This window comes from Typopeltis vanoorti, chromosome 20 (assembly GCF_054136105.1).
Source record: "Typopeltis vanoorti isolate ZY-2024b chromosome 20, IOZ_Tvanoo_1.0, whole genome shotgun sequence".
Taxonomy (NCBI): Eukaryota; Metazoa; Arthropoda; class Arachnida; order Uropygi; family Thelyphonidae; genus Typopeltis; species Typopeltis vanoorti.
In genome coordinates this window covers 102,587,568-102,614,464 of record NC_143568.1, presented here as the reverse complement: position 1 = coordinate 102,614,464, position 26,897 = coordinate 102,587,568, and the positions used below count along the sequence as shown (strand labels likewise).

General features: G+C 37.0%; 1 protein-coding gene across 4 annotated transcripts in view; it reads right to left on the bottom strand.

Annotated features, from left to right (window-relative positions):
- LOC150095729 (arylsulfatase J-like) overlaps positions 1-26,897 on the bottom strand; it is a 107,126-nt gene that overhangs the window by 2,754 nt on the left and 77,475 nt on the right. For all 4 annotated transcript variants that reach the window (XM_090410107.1, XM_090410104.1, XM_090410105.1 and 1 more), the window contains exons 8-9: positions 20,445-20,738; positions 7,626-7,969 (exon numbers count right to left, since the gene is read on the bottom strand). In XM_090410107.1, coding sequence (XP_090266233.1) covers positions 7,626-7,969; positions 20,445-20,738 — 638 coding nt within the window. The remainder of the gene's footprint in view (positions 1-7,625; positions 7,970-20,444; positions 20,739-26,897) is intronic.

Genomic DNA, 26,897 nt, shown 5'->3' with positions numbered 1-26,897 from the left:
AGTTCCACAAACAGTATGTAGCCTTCCATCTGTTTCCAGAAGTTCAAAATCATACACTTAGATATGTTAAGCTGGTATTCCCACACATCTGCACCTTATTTAAATTCTCTTGAAAAGCCACAAAGTCAGTACCAATAGTAATAATCCTCTCCAGCTTTACCATCATCCAAAAAATAACTAAATATCTCTCTACAATCCAATAACATTTTCAATGTTCACTTCTATCTTCGATATATGCATTTATATTATTATTGAAGAGGCTCCAAGAGTTAAGGGAGGTCATACATCATCCACATCACTTATCATGCCTTCTCTTAAATTCATTTGCTCTAGATGCTCTCACCACTTCAAGAAGCAAACTGTTCCACTCACTCATTGCTCTGTGAGAGAAAAATCTAACTCTTACCCCTTAACTGTGAACAAACTTAACTTCCATTGATGCACCCTTCCCCAATCCATATAATGAAAAATTCCATACCACCCTTTCAGAAGTTTATAGGCTTCTGGTATTGTTATGTTCCATCGAGTCATTTTCAACTCCTGGTGATCCCATGAACATACACTCTCCACTCAGATCTGTCCCTGACCATGTCTTTCAGAATTTCCAGGCACACTCCAGTTGCTTCTTTAACTCCATCCATCTAATTCTTGGTCTTCCTCTTCTCCTGCTTCCATCAGTTTTGGCAAGCATCATCAAGCTAGACTGTCATTTGCTCGCATAATATGTTCGAAGTATGACAATTTTTGCTTGATAATCATACCTTCGTTTGCTTTGCAGTCCATGGTATTCTTAGTAAGCATCTCTAACCCATAATTCAAATGCTTCTATCTTCCTTCTTTCACAATTCTGATTTTTGTTGTGAGGCTAATATCTTTATCTTTAAAGATCTTGCTTAAATTTGTCATTGCTTTTTTTCCGAGTAATAATCTTCTTCTAACTTCTTCGGTACAATAATCATCTTCATCAATTTGGGATCCTAGGAGCACAAAATTGTTAACTGCTTCCATTTTCTTGTAAAGAGACATCCTTACATGTTAATGTTCACTTCAGCATCATAATTATCCTCTAAGTTGTATTTGCAACTTTTTCTATGTGGCCTTTGAACTTCAAATCTGTATCCACATCTGTTTCTCCAAGCATAATCCCATTGGATACCTCATCCTGCCAACGTACATAACTTTAGACCTAATAACATTGAATTGACAACCATTATCATTTGCCCTCATTTCTAGCATATTCAACTCATCCTGTAAATGCTGTGTTATCAGTGGTATCACTGATTGCCTTGCCTATATCTCTGTATCATCATCAGCAAACTGTCGAACATCTCCAGTCAGGTCCTTTCCCCATATCATTAATACACTGGAACCCAAAAGCTAAGGACAAACTACATTTTTACCCCTGTATATGAAAAATATTTCAGGACTACAGCCAAATGTGGACATAAATTTATTGCCAGCATAATAATAAATTATATTACATAAAAAAATGTGTTCTAAATTTAGTACAAATTAAATTGCAATACGTTTTTGGCAAAAGTTAGAATTAATGTACAGTGCTTACAGAAAACCATGTGGAGAGACATTTCAATATGGAATATGTATACCCCAAACTGTGATGCAGCTCTCATAATGTTGTACCATGCTTAGTACCAAGTGATTTAGGAGTTCTTGAGGCAAACTGGCCCACTCCTCCTGTAGAGTAAGTATAATTCCTTGTTGGTTTTCTGTAAGGGAATTTCAAGCAGCAATGACTCTCCCTGTTGCATCCCAAACATGTTCCGTGAGGTTGAGTGGCATGTTGGCAATCGATGTGACTTGAGTGGCCAACATGCCACTCAATTCGATTAATATCCTCCATCTCCAGAAATATCTCCACTGCTTGTGTGATGTGATGTGGCATTGTCATCCATAACAATGAATTCTTTGCCCTACAACACCATGGAACAATCAAACATGACTCTAAAGAATTTCATTGCAACATCTTTTTCTAGCACTTGTAGCTCAGTGTGTCCATTAAGCATAATGCCTCCCCAGCACTGCCGTATCCATCCCTTTTAGGAACATTCTTGTGATGGCAAGTAGTATCACTTTCATGCTAGATCGAAAGAAAGACTTTTACTCGTGAGTACATCAGCCCATTGCTGTCTTGTCCAATTTTTATGGATATAACACCATAAAAAAAATGTGTTCTGATGAATTGTGGTAAAGGGACATAGAATAAAGGCCTTTGGGCACATAGGCTTACTTGTCGCAGACATCTTGCCACAGTTTGTCTAGATGTCGACCTGTGCTGCTATAAATGCGAAAAATCTGTCTTCATGCTCTGTGGTAGAGTGAGGATGACCTCTTAGCAAATGTCTGGAACACATTTCAATTGGTTTCACAGCCTTTCATCCTGTTGAGTGCTACCAAGTGACATGACCTCTTTGTGCATGATTCGAAAATTTGAACATGTACTTGCCTTCCACCTGAAATCATCGGTTATACAGGATGCCACAAGCTGATTTTTCTGAATTTGTGGTTGTAATCTTCAGAAATAATTTTTGACCTTAAGTTTTGTACACCAGTGTATATAGATTGAACACTAATAGTCTAAAAGCTTATACTTGGTTGATTATATAAACGTCACCGATATGTTTGTATAATCAATGATTTTAATTCTTTCCTCAGGAGAGAATTAAAATAGTTGAATTTAATGCTGTTCTGTTATTTGAAAAGCTGTCCCCATGCTGTTTTAACACTAAAAGAGTTCTCCCTGCTTTTTTCCTTAATCTCTTGTCCACTTGCAGCACTGACGTATTATAAGTATTATAATCATTCATATGCAAGTATGATATTATTGACTACTCCATTGAGTAGTCCAATAATTAGAGTCTCCCTCGATGTGTCCTTAGACAGAGGGAGGCTCTAAACATCATGCACCAAGCACTATCCAACATTTGCGCAGTATCTATCACACACTTTGCTTTGAACTCATTCACAGTCAAGGCATCCTATTCCACTCATTCAGCACTCTTCAAGCAAAAAATCTAGTTCAAACACCCTTCTAAACTACACTTTTGCTCAGTTTCCAAGGATGGCCCCCTAGTTCTCCCATCACCAGACCTATTCTGAAAAATTTCCTCTGTATTAATCTTATAAAAATGCTTCAGTAATTTGTATGTCTCAATCATATCACCCTCTTACCACCTGTCAACTAAATTCTGTAACCCACAAATCTTTAACCTGTTCTTGTAAGTTTCATTCCACTGACCTGATACCATCTTGGTCGCTTGCCTCTGGATTCTCTTCATCACCACCACCCCCAAGAAATCCAGGTGACTAGATCTGCATGCAGTAGTCAAGATGGGGGATCATCAGCAAACAACTGAACAGTTCCTCTCAGATCTTTTCCTATATCAATAATGTATAAATTAAATAGTAGCAGCCCATGAACAGAGCTCTGTGGCATGCCAATAGTCATGTGACTGTACTCCTGAGTAAATTACTCATTGCTATTTCTCCATCAACAGCCCTTTTATCCATCTCACCAAACCTATGTGCTGCAGTTCACTGATTAGAATTCGATGTGATATCCTGTCAGAGGCTTTTGCAAAGTTCAGCAGTATCACTGTAAACCCATTACCTTTATCCAACACTATTATAAAACATGACCAAGTTACTGAGGCATGACCTACCCTTCACAAAACCATGCTGTCCCCCATACAGTATCCCATTTCCATGTATCCATTCCTGTATTTTTCTCTCAACTAACTTCTTCAGCACCTTGACAACAACTCCTGATATGCTGATCAGTCGGTAATGTGCTACATCAGTCTTGGAGCCTCCTTTATGCAATGGAACTATTTTCCCCTCTTTCTACCCTTGGAACTAACCCAGAGCTGACTTAGATTAAACAATGTGGTCAAAAGGCACTGAAAATTCCATAGCATCTTTACGTATAACTTGAGCTTGAATACTATACCATCTAATTCCACAGATCTATTCACATCCAGGTTCTATCATATGCTATGCACCTCCATTTCTTTACCTCAGTTTCCATATAAGTTTTTGTCTCTCTCATTACTGTCAATATCTCCACTTGGATGATATACTCTTGCAAAGTTGTTCACTTAGTAATTCTATTGTTTCGACTGATTCAGTTACATCCTCGCCATTGGTATTTGTTAAAATCATTCTGCCATAAACATTCTTCCTTTTACTTGCAACATATTGAAAGAATTGTTTGGGATTATCATTGGCCTGCAGTGTTAATCCTTTCATCAAGGGTAACACTGGTTACCCTTCTGGCATGTGCTTTATTGTACTGATGGTCACCTTTCTCCTTGTTTCTTTGAAGGTTACATGGTAGTCAGCATTCATAGTGGAGAATTTATGGAGACAAAAACACTTGTTGGAATAATTATAATTAAGAAAATAACACTTAACATTTCGACATCTATATTGAGATCATTAGGAAAACACATGTACAGGACAAGCTACATGACTACACTACACAAAATAAAATAAATCTAAATGTTAATCATTTACCGTAACCTGACCTCTGCTGGAAAAAAAAAAAAAAAAAAAAAAAAAATATATATATATATATATAGGTATCCCTTGCTTAATGCAGCAAAATCAATTGCGGCAATCCCTTGATATGCATGGCAAGAGTTTTGATTAACATGCCTTTAACCCTGTGGAGCTCGCAGCTGATCTGACTGATACATGCAAATTGTTTAATATAAATATTCTTACACAATTCAGTATATAGCTTGGAGGTCATGAGTAGCTGTGCATTCATATGTTACGAGTGATATTCCGCACTTTTTTTTTTTTGCTGTCAGTTTGGTCTAATGCATGTTATGTAAAGGTTTGTGATATTTGACAGTAAATTGTATCTGAGACCTACCGCGACCTCCGATGTCAGTTTAGTATGGTTTAAGCGTTTTTTTTTTTTAATTCTTTGTTTAATAATTTCTAGATTGTAACTGAAAATAAATAAACCATCATGTATTACTGAAATAGAGAGCCAAAGGCTTATTTATCATACATGTCCTCTAAGAGATTATTATTATTCTTATTCCGACACCTCCAAGGAGTCCGAAGACTCATCACGGGAAGACACCTACAACTGTCTCAACCACTACACCGAACCTCTACTACGAATCAACGCCATCTACCTCCCACCTCCACCACAACTGGTATTCTATGTCTGTAAATTGCATGTTCTGAAGAGCCGATTTGCCTGTATGCGGGATGAAAATCCCGAGTTTCTGGGAGAAAAAACCCTGCTACCTCTGTCTGAGATCGGCTAACTCACCTTCGATTGAATGAGATGTGCTTTACAATATGGAAAATACTGAGGAAAGTGATCTATAGCTTACTCCACCTTTACTACGAGTTGCCCATAAGTTGAGTTGCTTATGTTTGCATCTGCCGAACTTTTAGGTTTCTATATATTCGGCATGGAACTCTTGTAGTTTCTATATATTCGGCATGGAACTCTTGTAGTTTCTATATTCGGGTATGAAATAATGTTGGATTCAATATCCACTTAATTTGTACCATGATATATTATATTTGCAGTGTTTTTTTTTGTTTTATTCTTATTTGCTGAGGTCTGGAGAGTCATTTTGCTTGTTATCGTAGAATTTATGCTGATAAGAAAAAAAACTAAAACTGTTCAAACGACTCTTGATAACTTCTTTTGATAAAAAAACATTGAAGTAAATAATGTAGGTACAAGTATTTATTAAACATTTTCTTTGCATTCATTTTTTATCTTTCCTAAAAGAGTACCATATAAAACGAATTATTAATACAGTAATCGATGATGGACGAATTGTAATTTTTACCATTGATTATTAGATTTGATTAATGCGATTTTGATATATGCTGTAACATTGAGGGATTAATTAACTGCGTTAATCGAGGGATACCTGTGTATGTATATATATATAATTCACAAAATAAAGTACACTTTTTATACATATCAGTATAATGATACTGAGATACTTGGCCTGCTTGGTTGGCTGAGTGGTTAGCGTATCCGCTCTCCAGTCAAAAGGCTGCAGATTCGAATCCCACCGTCGGCATGGATGTTTGTGATTGTCTGTGGAAATACTAGTGGTGGTGGTTGGCAGTAGATGACGTTGGTGTAGTTGTGGTTAGTTGCAGTTGGTGGAATGAATGGTGGAGACAGTTGTACAGTATGTACCCTCTCTCGATGAGTCTTTGGACTCCCTGGAGGTGTCAAATAATAATAATAATAATAATATACAGATGAAAATAAAAACGTTTTATGGCAGAACTACATTGAACAATTTCAATAGTCCTCTCATATTAAGGTTTTCTTCTGTTTGTGGTATTTCTGGATGCTATATGGGTTGAAGATGAGGCCTCCAGATTCAAGGAATAATTAATCCATCATTCTTGTTTAGATTTGGACGATGTTTCAGCATCTCACAGGCTTCTTTGAAGTTTCTTTCACACCAGGTTTTGGTGCCTTTTGCAGTTGATTCTGTGGCATGTTTGAAGTGCATGCTCTGATAGGCCTGTTTTAGCATAGTGGAGGAATTTAATGTGGCATTTATGTTTGTCTTTTCTTTTCTTGGGATAGTATGCACTATTTCCCTTATGTAGGATAGGTTGCAGGTGCACTGAATTTTGTAAACCCCTGGGTGGGCAAGATATGAAAGAGTATATATGGATGAGCTGAGTGAATTTCTTAATTGTGCAGAAAGTTTAAAGGTTGCCTTAATATTGTATTTATGTAATGTTCTATTTTTTCTGATATGCCCCTAATGTATGGTAATGGCTATGGCACTCATAATCTTTTTTGCTTTTAATGATATTTTTGTGGAGAATCTTGTGAACTGTTTTTTTTTTTTAATTATAGCCATTTTTTATAAACGTTTGGCTACTAATTTCATATTCTTTGTTCAGCACCTGCTCATTGGAGCCAACTGTTAGGCTTATTTGCAAATGCATACTATCTGCATCATCCTTTCCATCCCCTGGTCTATAGAAGCATGCAACTGGCCTCTATCTCACACCAGACAACCTCAAATGTGCTATTTTCACTGGCCTGCAGTGAACTTCTTCTCTCTGTGATTGCAGTTCATTGGCTATCATTGATAATACCCCCATTCTTTTTTCTCTTCTCTCTCTCTATCCTCCCTGAACACATTATACTCGTCACATTCTATAACCCACTAACTATATCATCTTCTGTCATCCATGTCTCACTAATTCCAAATGCTCCGGATATTAGTGTACGTAAAGTGCAAAAAGTCCCTTAGGCCCACCGCTATCCTGAAGCTTTATACTAACTAACCCATTCTGGTTTGTTACCAGCGGTACTAACATTTTACGCACATTCTTTCACTCAATAGCTCTCCCCACCCTAAAAGCTCTAGATTGATTTTGCACATCCACTTTTACTTCATTCAACATTTATATCACTACAACAGATCTCCAGGGAGTCAGGGAATTGAGGGAGGCAACATATGACTTACACCAGCTGTCATACCTTTCTTGAATTTGCACTCACCAGCTATTCAGGAAAATTGAAAAGTTATGTTAAGTATAAATATATCAAAAGGCTTTCGGACATTAAATATAAACAAGTTACTCACCTCAGGATACGAATCTGCTAAATTTTTGTATTCACATGGATCTTCAACAACATTAAATAGACAAGGAGATGTGGCAGGCTTGCAGTTGATGGATGCATTAACAGGTTTCTTTCCACAATTAAGAGCAGGTCCACTTCTAGAACCTTCAGGTCCATACCATCCATCAAAGGAGCCATTATATAATGTACCTTGGATTAATTTAAAATCTTTAACTCTGATGGCAGAAACATTAGAAATTGGATCAATGTTTAGTAGCACCTCAGTACGAGGAGAATTGTAGCCATATTTAAAAACATTCCACATATTAAAACCATCAATTTCACCAAGAGATTTCACATCGCCACCTGTAAGTGGAATACAAGAAAATTCACATTCTATTTTAAAGAATAAGGCAACTGCAGTGCTCCAACAAACATTACTATAGAAAACTTTCCACTATAATGAGAGTTGGCTTTTTTTTTTTTTTTTGTTGGTGTTCCATTTTATACAACAGAAACCAGAAATTCAACTGCTGAGGTACAAAACTAAAATAAGCAATTTATATTAAAGAAAAAAATGTTGAATTCTTTGGCTCAACGTTGGTGTAGCAGTAAGATAAAACTCATTTTGTAGATTTGACACACGACAGAAAATTTTAAGTATTTCATTAGCCAATTAGGGGTTTGTACCCTCCTTCGATGAGTCTTTGGACTCCCTGGAGGTGTCAAATAATAATAATATACAGATTAAAAAAAAAAAAAACGTTTTATTGCAGAACATATTTATAGTATTTTAAAAAACAAAACTAAGAGACATATCAAAAACAGATGCAGAGAATTAAGGAATTGTTAGTAAAAAAAAATTTACCAAGCAATGCTAAAATTAAGGTATCTATCATATATATATATATATATATGTAATGTAATGTAATGTCCAATGGAAGATTTACTCGGTTTGATAACATATTCTATAATATTGAATGACTTGAACTGAGGTTAAAATAAAAAAACTTTATTTGCACGACTAGTTTCGTCTAAAACTAGACTTCTTCAGGTACACTCCAAATAAATACCGTCATAACTGGAAGCGCGGATCTGGTATTTTAAAAATCAAAACTGAGACATATCAAAAACAAACTGTAGAGATTTCTGCTTACTTTCAATAATAATAATTTCCGATAATTAACTAATTTATATGTAGTTGTTATTAGGTGATGTTTCACTATAGTTACCAAGGACAGATATTGGCTATAAGTCATTGGTTTAAAAAAAAAAAAAAAAACCTACTTCAATCCCCGAGATGAGCATGGCAAGTTTTCCAAGGGCAGTATTTCTCTATATTCAGTCAGTCAAGAATAAGATTTTGAAGTCATATCAATAGGGTATCAAAGTTGCCTTCTACTCCCTCAATAAGATTTCTAATCTCTTTAGACCTTACCTTGCCATCCACCACTTAAGAAACCTGGCATTTATAAGATCACCTGTAAGTTGTGTTACACAGGATAGATCCATATGTCCAGACATTTAAAAAATGCAAAGAAAAAAAAGGAAATGATAAAACATCCACAACAGTGCAACAAGAAACAAGGCTTGATATTATACCAAGTATGCTATGCTCTCATCTAGCACATGTGGATGCCAGTAGCACATATAATGCCACCAATCATCAATAAGACTAACAAATGGAAGGAATTTCATTTGTTAGTCTTAGATAAGACTAACAAATTTCAAATATTTACATTGTAGCCATTACTTGTTTGTAGCTTAATTTTTTTATTTTACTCGCTATATCTCCTGATGAGCTTCCATAGCTCAGTCAGTATAGACTAAGCCCTTTGGTCAGAAAGACCTGGGTTCAATTCCCATCCATGATGTGAGGAACCTTTATCTGGTCTCTTTCGGCTAAAGGTGAGTTAGCTGGTCTGATATGGAGGTGGGGTGTTTATTCACCTGCAAACTCTGGTTTTTCATCTCCTAGAACAGGCAAAGTGGCCCCATGAAGTCTACAGTAATAAATACTTAAGGTAAGATAGGCAACAGGAAACCACCTTGTTTCATAATCATTCCCTGGTAAAATAGCATATTGCTATCCAACCAACCATAAGGTTGAGGTTAAACAACATATCATGATTTGAAACAATTATTTCACAAAGCTAGTTGAGCATCTAAATAAACATAACATTATTTACTATGAAGTTTTTCTATGTGGTTTCATACCAGCATTACAATTTCATGTCTTCATATCACAGAAGGCATCATGATAGAGGGCAAGATAAGAGTGGGGAGTATGGAAAGGTTGAGTGATTCTGAAGTTTTAGGAGATAGTCTAAATTGGGAGGATGAATGGCAAACAAGAGTGGCTGACTTACAGAGAGAGATAGATGAGCTGAAAGAGTGGAATGTCTGGCGAATAAGATGAGAAGTGTGAAAGATGAAATTAAGCGAATGGAAGAGACGAATCAGGGGAGGAGTGAGAGAGAGTTCTGGGAATGACAAAATAGGAGCAATAGTAGAGGAGACGGATTGAGAGAGAGTTATGGGGGTGATAGAAGAGGAGAGAATGGTAACAGAAGAGAGGGAATGAGAGTTTTATGAATGATAGAAGAGGTGAGAATAGGATAAGTGGAAGAGAGGAAATGAGTGTCAGATATAGGAATGATAGACGAGGAAAGAATGGAAACAGAAGGAGAGAGGGAATGAGAGGAATGCAAGGGAGCACAGGGACTAGAGATAGTGATGTCAGGAAGGCCGGTAAGTAAGGGTGCACAGAGAGAGAAACTGTTATAAGAGAGAGAGTGAGGGGTGCATGTGAGCAATTGAGGAATACGGTGATAAGAGGTGTAATGTATGGGGGACTCAATGATTCATGGTGTTCAAGATAGGATGCGTGAGGAGTGTTTGCCAGGAGGAACGATTGAAAGTGTGGCTATACCAATTAAGAGAGATGAAAGGGTGGATGAGATGATTGTGATGGTGGAAACAAATGACTTGAGTGGTGGTGTAAATAGGGCAGCGAGAGATATGAGATTCTTGCTTGAGGCTGTACAAAAGAAGACACACAGGAAAGATTGTGTGTGTGTGTGTGTGTTGCCTAGGTATAATAATGTCGAGCTGAGCAGAAAAGTGGCGATATTGAATGGCATAATAGCAAGAATGTGTCAGAAGAAAGGATTCGAATATGTGGATGCTTGGAATGCGTTTGAGAGCAGAGAGGAATTGTATGCGACAGACCGCTTGCATTTGAATGAGGAAGGATGTAGGCATCTGGAGAGATTGCTGTTCTGAATGAGTCGGTGTGTCTCAGTGTGGATGGTAGTAGGGGTGGCCTCTTGTGGGAATGGGAACTTGGGAGAAGGGGGATGACATCAGGTAACGCTGACCCCAGTGGAGTCTAGAAGGGATAATGCTGAGTAAAGAAACAATGGCATTTTTATGCTTTATACCAATGCCAGGAGCATTCGGAATAAGGGAGAGGAATTGGTGGCACTGATAGCATCAGTCTGGCCAAAGATTATTGGGATCACAGAGACGTGGTTCACAGAAGAGGATATAATAACAGCAATAGAAGCTGCTTGGTAGAGCATTTTTCGACAGGATAGGAAGGAAAAGCATGGTGGTGGAGTACTGCTTATGGTAAGTGACGACCTATATCCTCTAAGAGTGGAGGCTTTCAAAGGCTTTGACACTAATGATTTTGAAAGTATATGGTGTGAGGTGGAGGAGGGCAAGACAGGATATTTAGTGGGGTGTTGCTACAGACCAAGGAGCACAGAGGTTGGGGACCAGGAGATGTTGAACGTGGCAAGTGCAAGAAGAATGATTGTTATGGGAGATTTTAACTATAGCAGTATAGATTGGGGAAAGGAAGATGCATATAGCAATAAGGGAATGGAATTTCTAGAATTCTTGAGGGACAAATGTCTTAGGCAACATCTAACAGAGGGAACAAGAGGTTCAAGAGTTTAGGATTTGGTTATAGCATCCGAAGAGCTGATAATAACTGAGATGACATCTCTCCCACCAGTTGGAGAGAGTGACCATATGGTTTTGACTTGGAAAATGAATAGACATGCAGGAGTATCAAAGAGATGAGAATGTATATGGAATTATAAAGCAGGTGATTATGATAGTCTTAGACGTCAACTTGGGGAAGTTTCGTGGAATGTGGAATGCCGGAATATCATTAGTGCTTCGAAAATTGTGAAGGAATAATTGATAGCAGCAATGGTAAGCTGCATTCCACGAGTGAAGAAGAGGACACAGTTTGGAGTAAAGTGGATGACAAACAATATTAAACAGGAGCTACATGCAAAAAAGAGGCTATGGAAGAGATATAAGGAGACAGGTGAGGAGAAGATGCATGAAGAATATAAGACACAGGCCCGAAGAGTGACTAGTATGGTAAGGAAGGCAAAACTGGAATATGAGAAAAGATTGGCCCTTAGATCCAAGGAAAATCCTAGGGAATTTTTTAGCTATGTGGCCAGCAGGAGGAGAAATGACTGTGGAAGAATGACATTGTGGGATAAAAATGGGAATAGAGTGACTGATGCAGAGGACATAGTGGAATTGTTCAATGAATACTTTATTGGAATATTTCATCCTGAAGGAGTCAATTTGAATACTAGAGGGATAGAGCAGGTTCGAGGTTTAGAGGTGCAAGAGGAGAGTGTGTTCCACATTCTGAGTACTCTGAATGTTAGTAAAGCTGTGGGACTGGTTGGTATTTCACCACGAGTTTTGAGAGAATGTGCTAAGAAACTGACAGTGCCCTTGACCTGGCTGGCTTTTCAACGAAGGTCCGGCTGCAGGAAAGGTGCCCATGGAATGGAAGGAAGGTAAGATGGTGCCATTGCATAAGGGCGGTAGCAGACTGGAAGTGTCTAATTATAGGCCAGTTTGAGTGTCATCAGTAGTTAAGATCTTGGAGAAATTAGTTAGGGACCGTATACAACATTGGGCAGATGAGGGCAATATTATCTGTCAGAGTCAACATGGATTTGTGAGGGACCGCTCTTGTTTTAGTAATATGCTAGTAGCCTTTTATAATAAAGTTACAAGAGCAGTAGATACGGGAAAGGCATATACTGCCATTTTCTTGGATTTAGCGAAGGCATTTGACAGGGTGCCTTTTAGATTGATTAGCATAATCTTATTGCATAGCACTCCAGTTCCTCCATCTTGCTTGTATCCTGCATCCCACTTCCTTCTCAGCCTCTCCATCCTCTTCCACTGTTGACCCTAAGTATCTAAAGTCCCTAACATTCCTGATGACATTTCCTTCCAGTTCCAGATATGTCTCCTATCTGCCATCCACTTTGCAACACATACTCTGTCTTACTTCTGCTCAGTCTCATACCTCTCTTCCAGTGCTTTCCTCCATCTTTCCAGTTTAGCTGCCATTTTTCTTGATTCTGCACAGCAGGGTGACCGCAAGATGTCATCCACATACAACATTGTTCAAGGTGCATCTTCTCTCACCACCTCCATCACAATATTAAACAGAAACGGACTTAATGTTGACCCTTGCTGCAAGCCAACTGTCACTTGAAAACTTTGTCTGTCCCAGACAGGTCCAAACTCTTGTCTTTACATTTCTGTACTCCTGCACCAACCAACCTGACACATTTCTCTGGTACCTTCTTCTCCCTCAGACACCTCCAGACTTCTTGCCTTGGCACTCTATCATATGCTTTCTCCAGATCAATAAACACCAGATGTAGCTCCTGGTATTTCTCTCAAAACTTTTTCATCATCTGCCATAACCCAAAGATAGCATCTATCATTGATTGACGAGGCATGAAGCCAAATTGCTTCTTTGCAATTTCCACCTCCTTCCTCAATCTTCCATCAAGAACCCTTTCTAAGATTTTCATTGTGTGGAACATCAACTTTATTCCTCTGTAATTCTTAGTTTTGTGAATCCCCTTTGCCCTTGTAGATGGGGGACAAGAGTACTTTTCCTCCACTCCTCGAGTATATTTTCCTGCTGGCAAACGTTTATGAACAGGTCCCACAGCAGGTTAATTCCCTCTTCCCCCAGTGTCCTCTATGCCTCCACTGGGATCCTGTCAGAGCCCACAGCTTTTCCATTCTTCATCCTCTTCATGGCTTTCTTCACGTCCACTCTACTGATGTTCTTCATCATTCCCTCATAAAGCTGCCCATCTTCTCTGTGAGTCCTCACATTTTCCTCATTCAAAAGTCCTTCAAAGTATATTCTCCATCTGTTTCTTATATCCACATCTCTCCTTAATACTCTTCCTCCAGTCTTTGATCTGCATCACATGTAAGATGTCCTTTGCTGCTTTATTTCTACATTTCGCTAGTTGGTAAATTTTTCTCTGTCCTTCCTTTGTTTCTAATTGATCATAAAGATCTTGATATGCTATGGCCTTTGCCTGCGCTACAACTATCTTGGCTTCTTGCTTTCTCTCTCTCCCTGTCCTCTTTCACTCTTGACTCATCCCACTTCTGCTTTGCCTTATTCTTAGCCGTCACTGCTTCTTATACATTATTATTCCACCACCAACCCTCCTGCTCTCTAATCTTTCCAGATGTTTCACCAAGCACCGCGATTGCACAGCCTCAGAATTTCTTTTGAATTATGTTTCCACCAATTTGTACATCTAGTCCATCCGAAATCCTCTCTAATACCCTCTCCCTAAAACAGTTCTTATCTTCGACCTTATTTTAAAGTCTACGCACAGCAGCCAGTGTTGCTGCACCACTTAATCTGTTGGAATTAGTTTACAATTTATCACTTCCTTAAGGTATTTTCTTCTAGTCAAAATGTAGTCAATCTGTGAACTGTTGTTACCACTTCTAAATATTATCAAATGTTCTTCCTTCTTGTAGAAAACGAGTTCACGATTGCCAGATCAAATGCTACTGCAAAGTCCACAATCCTTTCTCTTTCCTGCTTGGTTCATCATTCCCACTCCATGGCCACCGTGCACCCTTTCACAGTCCCTATTCTGTCTTCCTGCATGTCTGTTCAAGTCTCCTCCAACAAATCACGATCTCGTTTTCTTCCAGTTCCCTCATTTCTTCATTTAGCACATTCCAGAACTCATCTTTCTCCTCTGCTGTACAGCCAACTTGCAGGGTGTATACACATAAGACAACCACTTGCTCTTCTCCAAGACCCAGTTTTTCACATGATCCTGTCGTTCTTCCTACCTACTTCCAGTACTTCACCCTTCATTCTGCCACACACACACCACAATTCCAACACCATTTCTTCCCTCTTTATTTGCTCCAGAGTAGAACAATTTATACCAATCTCCCAGTTCCTTCGCTTTTTCTCCTTTCCACCTTGTCTCCTGCACACATAAAATGTCCAACTTCCTCATCATGTCTGCCACCTCTATTCCCCTTCCAGTCATACTTCCAACATTCAATGTTCCTACTCGCAACATTCCCTCCACCTGCTGAATTGCCAAAAATACATAATCAAAATACAATTTTGAGAGACACAGTTGATAGTATTGATTCTCCCATGTATAAATTGGCCAGATACTTAGCCTAAGAGCTCTCTCACTATGGCTAGACAGCTTCCTGTACACTTCAAATCTTGCTTGTCAGGCATAATCCTCAAAAATAATGATAGTTTCAATATAGCCTCTGTTCACTAATGCTCCATTTCAATTTCAGAACTTATTCAGACTCTCATCCTCTAATATTATTATTATTATTATTATTGTTCCGGGAAACTCCAAGGAGTCGACAGACTCATCGAGGGAAGCCCTAACATCATGTCAAGAACAACTATTCAACATTCACACAGTATCTATCATACCTTGCCTTGAACTCATTCACGGTCGTAGCACCCACAACAGACTCTGGAAGCTTATTCCACTCATTTACCACTCTCCAAGTAAAGAACCTAGCTCTAACACCCTTGTCAACCACGCTCTTGCCCAGCTTCCATGCATGGCACCTAGTCCTCCCACCACCAGTCATATTTTCAAAAATATCTTCTGGGTCAATCTTATAAAAACCCTTCAGTAATTTGAATGTCTCAATCATATCACCCCTCCTTCGCCTATCGTCCAATTTCTGCAACCCACAAATCTTCAACCTATTCTCATAAGGTTCATTCCACAGACCTGCTATCATCTTGGTCACTCGTCTCTGGACCCTCTCCACTTCCTCCCCATCACGAAGAAATCCTGGTGCCCATAACTGGGCACAGAAGTCCAGATGGGGTGTTATCAAGGCTCGATACAGAGGAACATGTCTGCTTTATCTTTACTATGCACTCTAATTATCTTACTTGGGAAAAACCTACAAACAAATTGGAGACACAACTATGGGCTTCCTACCATATGAGACTTTGGGAAAAAACTATCTCTGATTTGATCCCACTCAAATCTACTATGCAACTAATGTAACAGCCAAAATGTTGGAATCCATTTTCTGTGGAAAAAGAAAAGTATTAGCCTTTCTTTGATCCTCTAGTCACTTGGCTACCTCGATACTTAAGTATCCTCAACAGAAGAAAATTCTAAGAACTTAATGTATCTGGAGGAAATTCATTTAAGAGGAAGGTAATTTTTCTATACTGTAAATGAAGAGATAAAGATTTCAAAGGAAACCATTATATATTTTTTAAGTTGTGGCTGCTAGATATTTAAAATCAATGCCATTTCTGATGTAGGAGACAGTTTTTTTTTTTTTTTACTCAGTAATACAGATAAAAATTTAGCTGGATTGCACATGGGAAAGCCAATGCCACTCAGAAGTGGATGCAAGGCACCCATCTTTCATGAAATTTAGAAAATCTACATGTATATATTTAGACAATGCGTTCAACAATCCAACACTTTTTATTATTTTTTTTTCTAATTTGGTCCACTTAAAATTTCCTTCTCCTCCCTTGTTTATTCTTTGCAATGACTGCAATAAGTATCTTTTAATTATGATTTGTATTGAGAGGGTTTATCATTTCAGTATGTGCTACTTCCTGTCTAAAAATGTTTGCATCAGCATGGGGCAGAAATTTTATTCTCTTTTCCAAGAAAAATCATAGAGGGATTGTAATAAACAACAGCAAAATTTGTGCTCCTTGCCTGAATGCTGATTTCTTCAATTATTAAGTGAATAGAAGGGAAAATTTTGTACTAACATTGTCTTTATTAATACATTTGTTCATTATTCAGTATTTTTTATTAGAGGACTGAAAGTGAATCATCTTAAGAGAGATACCCAACATTGCAGATGATGTAGAAAGTTTTTCACTTGGTTATAAATTAAACTTAAACAAATTAAATACACTAACCACTCTGCCAACCAGCCGGCCTGGTTGGCAGAGTGGTTAGTGTATCTGCTCTCTAGCCAAAAGGCTGCAGGTTCGAATTCTGCCATGGACATGGATGTTTGTGATTGTCTGTGAAAACACTAGTGGTGGTAGTGGACAGAGTAGATAGTGGTTCACTGTAGTTGGTGGATTGAGTGGTGGAGATGGAGAGTTGTAGAGTAGGTGCCCTCCTTTGATGAGTCAAATAATAATAAAAAAATTATATTATCGATTAACCCTCTACCCCAGTGTAAGCTAACAAAGTTTACGCATGAAGTATATTCAAAGCTAAGTCTACTTATGTATAGAGGCTGATGGCTTCACATCGATTGCTTTAATATCCCATAATGAAAACATACATATATAATGGTATGCATTATGGAAAGGGCCACTACCAAGACCGATTTTGACCTTTTCTGGTGTCTCATCAGTGGGAGCCAGACCAAGAAGAGATAACAAAGCTGAGTTAATGCAAATGTCATATTTCTCATACAAGCAGTAAAAAGGTGTATCACCTTATTATTAAAATACTCTGGATTAGAGATAATTGTAGAAAGTTTTTTCACTTGATTACAAATTAAATTAAACTTGCCAAGATATTAGATTCCACATTGGTATGTCTTCTGGATTGGTTCCCATTGATACCGCAATTCACGAGCAAACTTTGCTTGCTTACGTGGATAAAGGATTAAACAAGAATATAATTTCATAAGAAAGATTCCAGTAATTGGACCACGTGTTTATTAAGATAAATAACAATAAAAAACAAACCCAACAAGTTTCATAACTAAACGTTTTAACACAAGAAATGAGAAATTACTCAAAATAGTTCATTCTATGCAGTTGTGGCTGTCTAACTGTTCATTAAATTAAATATCCGAATGCAGATTCAGTGCAATGCTAAGTTGAACAATGCTGGATGCTGTCACGTTCTGTTGTTCACGTTCACATTGTCTGAGGTCTGACTTGGGTTTATTTTTTATCAATGCTGACCAAACTTGGTGTAAAATTAGGCTCTGGTTTTTGTTGCATTGCGTTGGAATTCTAAGCATGTTTGCAGCTTCTTTAAATTTCCTTATGTAACAGTTTTTTTCAATGTAAGACATGTTTGTTTTTTACCAGAGTACATTATGGCCAGTGGAAGTTGTATGGTATGCTAGGCCTGATTTGTGTTCTCTTCTTTTTTGCATGTCTTTTTGGTGTTCATTCATACGAATTTCCCCTGATCTTCCCGTCTGGCCTATGTAGCAGATGCCAAGGAATAATGAATTTTATAAACACCTGGTTTTTTTAAAGGATGATGTGGAGGTTTTGGGGGATGTAGAAATCTTGAAATTTTTTCTGGCGGTAGAAAAGCAACTTTGATATATGTTTGTTTAGTAATTTAGCCATTTTGCCTGTAAGATTCTTGATGTATGGAAGCATGATTGCATTCTTGACATCTTGCTTTTGTGAGATGCTTGTAGGAGGTGTTGTTTAGGATTTTTTTTTATTGTCTTAGATTCATAACCATTTTTTTGAGGATCTGTGTTAAATATTGTAATTCTTCATTTCTCTGATTTTAACACAGATCCTCAAAAAAAATGGTTATGAACCTAAGACAATAAAAAAAAATCCTCAACAACGCCTCCTACAAGCATCGCACAAAAGCAAGATTTCAAGAATGCAATCACGCTTCCATACATCAAGAATGTTACAGGCAAAATGGCCAAATTACTAAACAAACATATCAAAGTTACTTTTCTACCGCTGGAAAAAATTTCAAGATTTCTACATTCTCCAAAACCTCCACATCATCCTTTAAAAAAACAGGTGTTTATAAAATTCATTATTCCTTGGCATCTGCTACACAGGCCAGACAGGAAGATCAGGGGAAATTCGTATGAATGAACACCAAAAAGACATGCAAAAAAGAAGAGAACACAAATCAGGCGTAGCATACCATACAACTTCCACCGGCCATAATGTACTCTGGTAAAAAACAAACATGTCTTACATTGAAAAAAACTGTTACATAAGGAAATTTAAAGAAGCTGCAAACATGCTTAGAATTCCAACACAATGCAAAAAAAACCAGGACCTTCTACACCAAGTATGGTCAGCACTGATAAAAAAATATACGCAAGTCAGACCTCGGACAACATGAACAACAGAACATGACAGCATCCAGCATCGTTCAAACTTAGCATTGCACTGAATCTGCATTCGGATATTTAATTTAATGAACATTTAGACAGCCACAACTGCATAGAATGAACTATTTTGAGTAATTTTTCATTTCTTGTGTTTAAACTTTTAGTTACCTTTGACCCCTGAAGATGCAAGTCAAACGACTTACGAAACTTGTCAGGTTTGTTTTTTTTATGTTTGTTATTTATCTTAATAAATATGTGGTCCAATTACCGGAATCTTTCTTGTGAACTGCTAAACCACAGAAACTCATGCCTACAACAAGAATATAATTTCTTGGCAAGTTTAATTTAATTTGTAAACAAGTGAAAAAACTTTCTACCCTTATCTCTATTCCAGAGTATTTAATAAGTTGATATACCTTTTTACTATTGTATATGAGAAATATATTATATCTGCATTAATGCAATCTTGGCATCTCTTTTGTGCCAGGTTCCCACTGATGACATTTATAATAATGTTTGTCTTTGGGCTTGCTTGCTTCCTAGGGAGTAGAGCATTTCTCGTTGGTGGTAGTTTTTTTTTTTGCCTGTCATTGAGTAGAACCATAGATGAGAGTTTGAGGTTAGAAGTGATTCCTTTGGGTCACTTAGTGAGAGTTTCAGTGATCTTGGAAATTATTCAGTTTTGGAGAGGTGACACTTGCACTTTACTTCAAATAAAGGTTGGTTTTTATCTGGGTAGTTCCTTCCCATAATGCATAGACATTATACATGTCTTAAAGGATGTATGCTTTGCCTTAGTATCCCATAATGCAAAGCACGCACGCACGCACACACACACACACACACACACACACACACACACACACACACACACACACATTCTTTTGGGTTTGTAATCAGTCTCTGTATACAAGCAGCCTTAGTTGTGAAGATACTTCACCCACAAACTTTGTTTGCTTACACTTGGATAAAGGATTAAACAAGAATATAATTTCTTGGCAAGTCTAATTTAAAGTGCAGGTGATCTTATTTTGTCATTCCAAAAACAATTCAAGTTATTATTTTTGTTGCATTTCGAATTTATATTCAGTGATTCATGTTATTTTAAGACTTTATAACAAAATGTTTATTATCAGATTACCATACTAGCATTCAGTATATAAAAAAAAAAAAAAAAATCAGTTCTTAAATTTATACACAGCCAACTCTCACTACAACAAACTTGCTCAGTATAACAAACGACTGAAAAATCCTAATCAAAGTTTCCTTGGCACAATGTTTGCTAAAAGAAATTCCCTACAATAAACTATCCATCATATCCATTCATTTGGTTTGTACAAGTTTGCTGTAGTGCAAGTCAACTGCAATTCCTATTGTTATATAACATATTAAAAACAAATCTCACCTGCAACATGATACAAAGTAGGCAGCCAGTCTGTAACATGCATCAGTTGTGTAGATATTCTACCTTTCTTATGAAACAAAGAACTCCATAGAAACCCAACTCCACGAACTCCTCCTTCCCAGAGAGTACTTTTAACCCCTCTTAATGGCCAGTTTGATGCAGCATTATTATTTAATCCATGAGCAGGGCCACCATTATCAGTTGTGAATAAAATGACAGAGTTGTCCAACAGTCCTTTCTTTTTAAGAGTGTTTACAATAATTCCAAATGAATCATCCACCACTGACATCATTGCTAGAAAGAAAATAAGAATGTCCTGAATTTCAAGATATGAACATTTTATGAAATTTTTTCCCCTCTTGGAAAGTAATTATCTGCTGTTAGAACTGATTTAGTGTCCTTGTACATTTTATTTTTAGCACAGTTCTAATCTCATGGTATCTTTCATCATCATAGATCAGAGGTCAGTTCTTCAATTCACATGTGCAAAATGCTAAGAACAGTGTTAGATCCTGAATGGAGAGCTTTACAAGTAAATTCTTTATTCAGGATTTAACATAATAAACTACTACTAATTAAGGAGATATCTGCACATCAGCTAATAATTATGAAGTATTGTTTTATGTTTTGTAATAATGTGTAGTCCATGTTTGCCATATAGTGAGAGTTATTGTTAAGTTATTTGTAATTCCCAAGTAAGGTGGCTAGTACATTGCGAAATTCTGAGAAAAGTTATAAGTAGTAATCCGGAATTATCGCGTATAATCTGTACGAGTCGAGCGTAGTGATGGAGGCTATACCTACGCGGAAAAAATGACGTCAGATTGGCTACCTAGAATAATGTAACCTGACAGGTTAGGGAGAGTGTAGGATCATCCAAAGGGCATGAACAATGGGGTTCGTGGGTGAAAACCACATCGAATAGAGGGCACCCCGAATAGGGCGAATAAAAGATGAAGCATGCCGTTTTAGGGGGGGCTTTTTGAAATGTTGATCTTCGGGTGCGAGATTCGAGTTTTAGGGGGAGTTTGTCAGAGGATTCGTGAGAGAGCGGTGGGTCGACTATGGTAATGACGGACGGCAGGTTCTTTTCTTGAGAATGCTTGAAGATTTTCAAGCGGAGCTGATCGCGATATGACAGCCTATGCGGAATTGAGCCTTAACAGAATGTCCCATTGGAGAAAGTTTCCTGCGGAGCGGTAGACAGCACGCAACAGTCGGAAACGATTAGAAGAAAAAGCATAGTACACTGCCAGGTGCAAAGACGGCCGAAGAATATGCAGTAAGGTAATCCAGACCTACATGAGATGGCGGCATGAAATCTGAAAAGATCCGATAATGTAAAAGTTTTCGTTCTATGTTGAGATTCATTTAGAAGAACAAGAAATTTGTATGCATTGTAACTAAAGGACACTAATAGAGAACTTTTAGTGAGTATTTGACTGAATTAAGCCCTTGTGGAACAAAGAAGGGTTGTTAATAGGCAATAATTTGTGAATGGCTAGACTTGCTTAAATGAAATTTAGAATTAAGATAATTATTGATAGAGTATTAATGAAAGTGTTCAATGCATATTCTGTGAATAACTTGTGAAAGGAATTATATAGTAGTAGTAGTATTATGCTTAAACCTAATCTTATCCTTTCATAATTGAAGGATTTAACTTGCTCTGATTCATTGTGATTTAGTATAACACTTAACTTAGAGTGAATTTTGATCCATTGAGTATTTTAACTTACATAGCTGTAAATGTTTTATGTTTTTCCAATAAACATGTTTTGTACCTTATACCTGAGTTTATGCCTGATTACGAATTCAAACCACCACTTATGAAATAGAACCTTTTTGGCGGGAAGGAATTTAGATATAATTGCTTAAGTGAGATTCGGTCTATGACTATGAATACAAGCAAAACGTTTGGTGGATCACCTATTAAAATACAATTGTTACCACGTACTAGAAAATAATACAAATAACAAATTTAATCTATTAAGATAAATGGTTTTTTTTACATAAGATAAAAGTCTCCCAGATCTTTGAGAGAGACAGTCATTTTATAAATGACTGTATGTCTCTCTCAAAGATCTGGGAGACTTTTATCTTATGTAAAAAAACATTTATCTTAATAGATTAAATTTATTTCTATTATTTCCTAACACGCGGTAACAACTCTATTTTAATAGGTGATCCACCGAACATTTTGCTTCTATTCCATTCCTATTACTGTTACAGACACTGAAGATGTACTATTAATTTTAGTACGAAATATCTGTCTTTTACTAATTAAAGATATGGTTTTTTATGTGTTGCTTTATTATTTAAAGAAAGAGAAACTTAATTTTTTGGATGATTAGGAGGGCAATATATGAATAGATTTATGACAAAGGTTAAAGGTTATAGTTCTGTACTGTAAAAAAGTTTGTTTTCCATAGCTGACTGAAAGAAAGGGGTACTTTTATGCAAAAATCAGATTAGAGTTTTACTAGAGATGAAATTAACAAAGTTATCAGAATTTCAGTTGGAGATCAGAAGTTGGGGTTGTAGAGGTTAATATTCTGAAAGATTTGGTGATTTTGTGTAGTGTGAAATTTATCAAATGAGAAGAGTGCAGGGTACTGTCATCAGCAAAACAGTAGATTGGACTGGTCAACTGGAGAATGTTTGTAACATAAGAAGGAAAAAAAGTTGATGAAAGAATAGAGCCTTGTGGAACATTTGCAATCTTTGAAGACAAAAAATCTATTTGTTATCACATGTAATGTGCATCCCAAGAGAAGGCTACTAGCCCAGTTGTACAAGTCAAAAATGTAGACTATGTGATGGATGCTTACTTAATAGGCCTTTGTGCAAAATCTAATCAAATGACTTAAAGATATCAACTACTGATATTCTCCAAACTTTACAATAGTGTTTGTCCAAAGCTAGTCAACATAAGCAAGAAAATTTCCTACTGGTGATGGTTTATTAGCTGAGAAGTTTCCAGGTAGTACAACAGTTGAGTGTTAATGATTTTTCTATTATTGAAGAGATGGAACAGTAATTTCAAAATAAAGTTTGTTGCTCTTCTTAGAAATGAATTGAATAGGACCTAATTTGTAAGCTGCAGGTTTACCAGTGCAACAGGAGAGAATAAAGAGGTGACACAGAACAGCAGTCAGCTATGGAGAACAAACCTTCAGAATAATTAGAGAAATTTTATCAAATCCAGGAGACATATCCAGTTTGCAAAAGGTTATTCTGATCATTTACTAACATAAAATCAAAGGGATTACGAAATGTCTTTTTGGAATAGTAGGATGACCAAAGTTCAAAGTGGGGGAAAAGTAAGAAGCCATGAGATAGGCTTTTTCCATGGTGCAAATAACACCATGTGAGTGCAAAGAGGTAGGAAAAAATCGTTGGATTAAAGTTACAATCTCTGGCAAGATACCATAACACTGGTCATTTTGGCATAATGCAAGTTTTCTCTATTCAACTTTCAAAATCAATTTTGGATGTGTCGTTTAAAAGATACTTGTACCATAATGATGAGGACAGATTACACATAGACAAAAGGATAAATGAAACAATTAAAATACAATACAAAAGTAAGAACTTTATTAATTTTTATGGCTTTTTGTCCAGGAGTTCCCCTTTTTATAATGCCATTTGCTTTTTACTCAATTTTTAGGGCATTAAATTTTACCAGAAATAAGACCTTCAAAAGTAAGAACTTTTATTGGTAAATATTTCAACCAGAAATTAAAAGGTCACCATACTCTAGCTGGCAGGCGGCTTAGTAAGCAGAAAGTAGAACATTAACAATGGGTTATTTAAAAAAACAGCATGGTTGTGATAATATAAAAAACAATGCGTTGTGGATGAGATGTAGTAATTGAATTAAAAAAAAAAAAACTATTTATGTCTGATGGAAATGAGATTTTCTCTGATTTTCAGTAAGGAGAAGCAGTCATTCCAGTTCAAATTGGGACATCATAGCAGGGTTTTGCCACCCCACTCTCCTTAAATAAACATTCAAACTATAAGTGGCAATGTTGGAGTAGGCATTTTGTACACCAAAAGATATAGTGGTGGGTGTCGATTCCATGCTGTGTTAGGCCAGATTTCTCAATTTCTTATTAACGATTTTATTAATTATTAAAAAAAAAAAAAAAAGAAGCAAGCAAGCATACCAAAAGTTCCTGTCAAATAAGTCAGCTTGTGCTCTTAGAGAATATAGAGACAAATGCAAGAATGCTAAACACTGTGTAAAACCAGCTAAACAAAAGTCGTGGGAGGACTTTGGCAAGAATATAGAAAATAAATATCAAGAAGGTGGCAAAATATTCTGGAGGTTGTTGAAGAAGCTTAAGAATGGAGGAAAGACTGCTGTAAAAGGAATTAGAGATGATAAAGGTGACATGAAAACGGGAGAAAAAGATATCCTTGAAGTATTGAGTAATTACTTTGAAAAACTGCTCAATGAAACAAGCAGTGATGACAGCACAGTGGTAAAAAACACTGACCAGGCATGCAGTCAGGAATACATATCCATACTTGAAGTAGAAAAAGCCATCAAAGGCTTGAAATGTGGAAAGGCAGCAGGAGTAGATGATATTCGACCAGAAATGCTGAAGTATGGTGGTATAAGAGTCTTACAGTGGCTGCACTGCATAGTTCAGAAAGCCTGGACAGAGGGACGAATTCCAGATGATTGGAGTAGAGCTCTCATAGTACCCATATATAAAAATGGAAATAAAACTGCATGTGAGAATTACAGAGGCATTTCCCTACTGAGTGTTCCTGGCAAGATCTATGCAAGTATACTTGAGAAACGGTTGAGAAGAATTGTGGAAGAAAAGCTTAGTGAAGAACAATCTGGATTCAGGCCAAATAGAGGCTGTCAGGATCAGATCTTAACTTTAAGACAAATAATCGAGAAAGCATGGGAATATAACAAAGATCTGTATTTAAGTTTTGTCGATCTGGAAAAGGCATATGACAAGGTGCCAAGAGAGAAGCTATTCAATACGCTGCAGTTATATGGTGTCAATGGGGCATTATATCAAGCAATACTTGGTCTTTATTTGAGTTGTAAGTCAGCAGTTAGAATTGAAGGAAGTACAGGAAGATGGTTTAATGTTAAATCTGGTGTGAGACAAGGATGTACATTATCCCCTCTGTTATTCATTATCTATATGGATCACATTATGAAGGAAAGTGGTATTAAACATGATATCAAAATTGGAGATGTTAATGTCAGCTCTTTGCTTTATGCAGATGATGTTATACTTCTAAATAAATCTGCTACAAGTCTGCAAGATTCTCTGACTAAATTGAATAGCTGTTGTAATAGATATGGTATGAAGGTCAGCAATAAAAAGACAAAGAAAAGAGGCAGAATCATTGAAAATGTCAACTGTGTTGTGAATGGAGAACCTGTGGAAGAAGTAAAACATTTCAGCTATTTAGGCACAATTTTTACTGAAGATGGTAAATTAAATATAGAAATAGACAACAGAATCATCAAAGCTGGTATGGCGGGAAGTCAATTGAATAAATTCATATGGAATAAGAGAGAAATTAGTCGGAACACTAAATTAGCTGTATACAAGACAGTATTCAAACCAGTTTTAACTTATGGATCTGAGAGCTGGGTCAGAAGTAAAACACTTGACCAAAGACTAGAGACCACAGATATGAGAGTCCTGAGAAAGATTATAGGCGTGAACGGCATCAATGGCAATATCATATTAAAAACGAGGATATTAGGAAAGAACTTGACATTGTCAGCATCCAGGAATGCGTTATCAGAGCTAATCTCAGGTGGTATGGTCACTTAAACAGAATGGGCGAGGAAAGATTAGCAAAACAAGTGTTCTCTGCCAGGTTGGCAGCAAAACGACCCAGAGGAAGACCAAGATATAGGTGGATTGATACGGTACAAAGTGCCTTAGACAATAGAAATATAAGATCTGATAATGTTGGAGTCTTGACAAGCAACAGACTGATTTGGAGGAAAATTGTAGATAGGAAATTAATAATAATGTTATTTTTTTTTCAAGTGATACTATCGTATCCTGTACACCCATTGAGGGTACATGGCAGGAATTTGATGATGATGATTAATTATTAATTGTTCTTTTCTCCACAACAAACTATACAATCTCCTCTTTCCTTTCCCAGCATCTGCCAAGTTCCTTGTGATTGCTAGCTTTCCTATTTTGGACAAACTGGATGTTCTATGCAGAAAAGATTGCCAGGATAATAATCTTATATCATTAATAAGAAATCTGAGAAATCTGGCTTAGCACAATATGAAATTGACAGACCGCAGAATCTTCTGCTCTGGAACGTGCCTACTTTGTTGATGCTGCTTCAAGTTTTAACTTTTATTCAAGGAGAGTGCTGAAGCCTTGCTTCATCCTCCTAATGTGAATCAGAATGGCTACGTCTTCTTACTGAAAATCTGGG